The 6000-nt window shown below is 53.6% G+C and overlaps 1 protein-coding gene across 1 annotated transcript in view; it reads left to right on the top strand.

Moving 5' to 3' along the window:
* The first annotated feature begins 4849 nt into the window (after window positions 1–4849).
* APCDD1L (APC down-regulated 1 like) overlaps window positions 4850–6000 on the top strand; it is a 50829-nt gene continuing 49678 nt past the window's right edge. The window contains exon 1 of the mRNA XM_088844393.1: window positions 4850–5105. Coding sequence (XP_088700519.1) covers window positions 4850–5105 — 256 coding nt within the window. The remainder of the gene's footprint in view (window positions 5106–6000) is intronic.

Raw genomic sequence — 6000 nt, 5'->3', positions numbered from 1 at the left:
AGCTATTCATATGGGAACACACGGCCCCACCTCTGTGAATGAGGACACCTTGTGAATGAGGGACTGGGGTGTATCTCCACAGTGTGGGGACTGGCAGTCAAAGGGTGAGTTGGTACATTAGTGAATTATTACTAATCAATTAATAAATGAGAGGATAAAATCAACAAACCAGCTTGGGGACCACCCAGAACAACAATCATGACAACTGTAATGGTATTCATTCTATCCATCCATCTGCCCATCCCTCCAACCACCCACACAAACATGTATCTATCCATCCATCCACCCACTCATTCATCCACGCATCCATCCATCCATCCAAAATGTGTTCACTCAACACCTCTGTGTCAGAGTGCTGAGTTGATCCCTCCAATATCCCCTACCCCTACTACAGCCTGATGGGGCAAGAAGACTGAGGTGTGAGGGCTGGTGGGGAGGTTTCTGGGCATCCCAGGACGTTCTCACAATCTGCCTCCCCAGGAGCTGGTGAACTGGAAGTCATTCAGGACTCAGCCAGTTTAGGGTCAGGTTGAGGAGCAGAGCTCTCAAGCCCCAGAGCAGGTTCTCGTTCAGGCTCCATCTCACACCAGCTGTGTGACCTTCGACTTCCCGCCAGGGAGTCTCAGGGCCTGGGAAGACTGGATCCTGTACTCAATGTCTCTTTCTGTAGACACAGTCATCTTAATCCTTCAGGGTCGCGTGGGCATTATTCCCATTTTACAGAGGAGGAAACTGAGGTGGGGAGTTGCAGGCGAGGACCAGATGAGGCCAGGGAGGCACCAACGGCTCAAAATGTAGGCAGTGCTTAGCTTCAGGCACCCATCCTGTACCTCCATAGCCTGAGAGTGAGCAGCCCCTCAGCATTCAAGCCCCAATCCCTCACCCTGGCTGTGGCCCTGGTGAGCTGCTAAGTGGTAGCATTAAGTTTTGCAATTGAGGGACTTCCCTGGTGGTACAGTGGATAAGACTCTGTGCTCCCAGTACAGGGGGCCTGGGTTCACTCCCTGGTCAGGGAGCTAGATCCTGCATGCCACAATGAAGACCTGCAGCAGCCAAATAAATAAATAAATGTCTTTTTTAAAAAAGATTTGCCACAGAGTCTTCCGACAGGGCCCAGTGCTGATCCTGTGATCGTGTGTTTGATCATTTGCTCATTCATTCAACAAAACGTAGTGTCCCCATCATACACAAGGTGAGATGTACCAGTGCCGGGGGGCACTAGATGGACAACTGCAGGGGCACCAAGGGCTCTCCTGGGGGAGAAGAGCACAGGCTCCCTGCCTCAGTTTCTCCATCTGAAACAGAGGGCTGGTCGTGAGGGTCTGGGGGGCCTCCAGGACAGGCAGAGATGGTCACCAAGTGGGGGAAGGGTGTTCAACCTGCCCCTCGCTTCATCCAGAGCAGCCCCGCCTGCCTTTCCCACCAGGGAAGCTGGCCTGGATGTTTACTGGGTTATTAGATAACCAGGCCCGGGCACCATTTCTTTGATCAGACACCCCTGATAATGAGCAGGGGAAACAGACCATTTTACAGCAAGATTTCGTGGGGTGATCTTATCTTCCCGTGGTGCTGTTAATATGCAGGAGGATGAGGAGGTAGGTGTTTGGTGGAGAGGGAAGAAAGAGGCCCATTCTGCAAAGCTCTCCTATTGGGCCATCCTCGGGCTTTGATTTGGGGGGAGGGTGGGGTGGACGTCTGGCTCAGGGCCCCTCCCTCACACCAGCTGTGCATGGCTCCAGAAAGCCTGCCCTGTGTCCCCCCACTCTTCCCGCAGCTCTGACCACTTGGGAAGACCCCTTCAGTTATCAACCCAGAGAAGTCGGCTCTGGAGGCCGATGGTAAAGCCCACGGACATGACTCATGGCTAGCAGAGTCAGGGCTCCAGAAAGAACCTGCTTCTCCCCCAGACAACTTTATAATTACTAATCATTTCAAATGTTCTCGGGTGACAGGTCTGTAGATACGAAAGGGGTCAGGAATCGAGCAATTAACACCCTTCCTGCAGCAAAATGCAAGATTCTGGACAATACAACTTTGGGGGGTTAAAAATAAATATCTACGTTTGAAGTCAAGTAAGTTTAGCTTTGGTTCCTTCTCTCTCTTTTGTTGGATCTTCTTATGACCAGAGGGTTGTTCAAACACTAATTGTTCATTTTCTTTCTTTTTTTTTTTTGGAGTAAAATCTGCACTAAACAGGGAACTTATCTGACCCTGTGCTTCTGTTTTCTCACCTGTAAAGCCAGGAGAGCAGCACCAGAAGGCCTTGAAGGCCCCTCCTAGCTTCTCCCATCCTTCCAATCATCACCCACTGTTCATGTCAGGCTGGGCGAGTACGATACCACCTGTGATACTCAATCTCAACAGAGGAGTTTGGCTAAGACCTAGGCAGCACTTTGCAATAGGGCTTCCCTGCCATTCCAAAGCCTCTTTGAAGACAGGGTGTTACCATATTAATAGAATGGGTTTTCTCATTTAGGAACTTGAGATTCAGAATGGAACCAAGAGCCCGGTCAGTCAGGGAATCCCATGGAGACACAGAGCATCCCAGACACAAGCAGAGACTCAGGAGTTCTGCCACCTTCCAGCTGTGCGGCCTTGAGGAAGTGGCCCAACCTCTCCGAACTCAGTTTCCCTGCTCTGTAAAATGAGGCCAACAATGCTTCTTACTTCTCATCAGGCTGTCCAGATATAAAGTCTATGCATCTAAAGCAGCTGGCCCACACCAAGGTCACAATGTGGGTGTTAGTCGCTCAGTCGTGTCCAACTCTTTGCAACCCCATGGACTGTAGCCTTCCAGGCTCCTCTGTCCATGGGATTTCCCAGGCAAGAATACTGGGGTGGGTTGCCATTTCCTTCTTCAGGCCGCAATAATTATCAGCAATTCCTCTTATAAATAAGCCAACATAAATAAATAAGCCAATATAACAATTAATACAAGAGCACCAGGCTTTGCAGGGAACTTCTGTTTCCTAATAGCAGTACGGCAGGTTCTGAAAGTACCAAATCATAACCCCATGTTGGATCAGTGTAACACCCACCTCCCAAGCCAAAGCCCCATCAGTGACCTGGGACTGCAAAATGCCCTCAAGCAGGAAGCCCAGAGAGTACAGCCTCAAACAGTCACTGCCAAAAGAGCATGCAGTTTTTAAAACTATCCATAATTGTAAATTTTTAAAATTTAAAGGCACATAATTGCCACAAACAATCACCATCATGCAATTACAAATAATCACACCCCACCCCCCCGCCCACATTACCCCTTTCACCAAAACTTAATATGTGGCGCGTGGCCACTGTCTGCTGGGGAGCTGATGGCATCTAGGCTTCAGCAAGGCCACCTCGAGCCTCATGCTGTTCTCAGCAATCCATAGAGACCAGAAAAAAATGTCATTTTCAGGAAGGGAATTGATCGTTTCTCTCACATTTCCATTTGTGTAAGATCACGCTGTGGCCTCCCTCCACACTTGTCGAGGCTGTTCCTCCAGAGAAGAGAAAAGCTAAGGACGTCCCGGAGATGGGGAGGGGGGGTCCCTGGCTGGGGGTTCCCTCATAGAAGTTGAAGGGCTCTGGAGGCCCAGGGTAAAAAATCAAAAGACGGGGTGCTGTCTCCTGACCCCGAGGGCCAAGTGGCCCACAAGCATGGACAGGTGGGTCTATAAGCCCTTCAGAGGGCAGGTTGGCTGCCTGGACACACACTCTGGGCACAGACATGTCCCCACGTGCCCAAGTCCTCCCCAAGGGACATCCTCCATCTCTCTCCCCCCTCCTCCTCCCTCTTTTTCATTCTTTCTTCTTCCTCTCTTTCCCATCTGCCTTTCTGTCGGCCTCTCTTCTCCGCCTTATTTCTTTGTCCCTGCCTTTCTCTCTCCCTCTCGCAGCCCTTTTCTCTTATCTTTCATCGCCCTCTGTCCTTCTACATCTCTTTCACCTCTTTTTCGGTTCTATCTCCCGTCTCTTCCTCGTTCACTGTTAAGGACAACAAAATGAAAGTGGACACCTTGATCTACACATCTCAGCCCCCCACCAACTACCCCTTCACGACTTTATTTCCATTCTCCTGGTGATCCCTGCAGGTGGGAAGCCCTTCAACTTCCACTTCTCCAATCCAAGTGATTCTGTCGTTTCTTCATTCATAAATCCAGTAACTTGAGAGGTTCTTTCCCCAGATGCTACTCCTGTTCTTCAAGGCTTCCCTACCACTGGGGAGCTGCCTGGGGGAGCCCAGGCCCTGAGGTGGCCTGACCCATCCATCTCCCTCCTCCTTCTCCCAGCTGCCTTGCCTCTGAGCAGCCACCCTCAGCTGACTCACTTAGATGGGGATTAGGGGTGGGGGCAGGAGGAGGAGTTGGGGGTGGGGGGAACCGCCCTGGTCTGCTCCACACTGTTTGCCCAGATGCTCTTTGGAGCAGAGAAGAGCTAATTACAGGGAGCGGCTGTGGGCTGCTGGGCGCCCCAGGTTGGCCACGTTCACTGAGCTCCTGCACTCCAAGTTGACGCGACTTTTCCAAAAGTGTCTAGAAGGCCTGAAGAGAAGCCCTGGGGGTCTGAGGACCCAGCGGGCACAGATGAGCTTCCCCTGACCCCCTTACCCTTGGAGGGGACAACCTGCATAGGGGTGCGCTTTGGCAGAGGAGTGCACCGCACCGTCTGGCTCGGCCAGGACAAGAGTTTGCGGGAGGCCTCCTGGCTCACTGCAGAAACTTGGTGGGGAGAGGAAAGAACCAGGGCACGGAGGGGGGTCGACTGGGTTCTGAATGGCAGGAGGAGCTGCGCCAGAGGGCTGGGCGCGCTGCGAGGCTGTGCGCGCAAGGCCGGGGGCTGTCTCCACCTCTTCTGGAAAGTTGGACCTATGAGTGCGCTGCTCTCCTTACAACTATCAACAGCCCGGGAGGGCAAGCGCGTGCGAGCGCGGATTGGGGCTCAGGACCCTCGCGACTTCTTCGCAGGACCCCAGCCCAGCCGCCGCTGTCCGAGGCCGCCTGAGAGCCCGGCGCCGGCGCCTCCTCTCCACACAGTGTGGAGGCGCCCCAGGGGCCGTCCTGCCACCCGCGACGGGATGCCGGCTGCCATGCTCCCTTACGCTTGCGTCCTGGTGCTGTTGGGAGGTAGGTGCCACCCTCCCCACACTGGTTCGCCGCCTGAGGTCAGAAGGGAGGGAGCTGCCGTCTGACATTCCTCGGGCTTCTTGGGGACTGCTGTGCGGGCCCCTGAGCCAGGCCGGCGGTTCTACTTCTTGCGTGCTCTTCTCCAGCCTCACCTGGCCAGGCACCTGCCGGGCACCTTCCAGCCTCCTCCTGGACCCTGTGCTGGGAAGCCGGTCGCGGAACCACGTGCGCGATGTGGTTTGCTCAGTGCCTGACGCAGCCTGACCTCCAGGGATCCCGAGCCCACTGGGAGCCCCTAGGCAAGGTACAAGCTCCACGTCACTCAGACCTGGGCTGCAGAATCTGGTCTTGCCCACTGAATCCCAGATGGGCTGGGACTCAGAGCTGGTGCCCTATGGCAGAGCTACAGAAGAAGTGAGGGGAGGGCACAGTGACCCTCACCCCATCCCTCAAATTCTGGTGCCCAACAGGCTTGGGGTAGGGGGGCAGGGGACTGGACCCCCATAGAAGGGACAGCGTTGCCTCCAGAACTAACTGCTCTCCAGCTGCCTCTTCTTAGTGGGTAGGAAGATCAAAATTCTGTAATGCCCGCTGACCGTGGTATACCACCATTGGCAAAAATGACAATAATAACCACAGTGTGCCGGGCTCACCCCCAAGCACCCTCACCTTGTGAAGGATTAAGAATTCCACCCCTGGAGTCAGATCACCTAACTCAGAAGTCCAGATCAGCTTCATATCAACCTGTGTGAACTTGGACAGTCATGTCCCTCAGCTCTCTTAACCTCAACTTTCTCATCTGTCAAATGGGCTCATGAGATCCTCACCTCTGTCTGGGGTTATTGTGAGGGTTACAAGAAGGAGAGCAGGAGAAGCGACTAACACACTGCCCAGC

Source organism: Moschus berezovskii, chromosome 15 (genome assembly GCF_049115385.1).
Source record: "Moschus berezovskii isolate FMDL1 chromosome 15, NW_MosBer_1.0, whole genome shotgun sequence".
Taxonomy (NCBI): domain Eukaryota; kingdom Metazoa; phylum Chordata; class Mammalia; order Artiodactyla; family Moschidae; genus Moschus; species Moschus berezovskii.
This window is presented reverse-complemented; position numbering and strand designations above follow the sequence as displayed.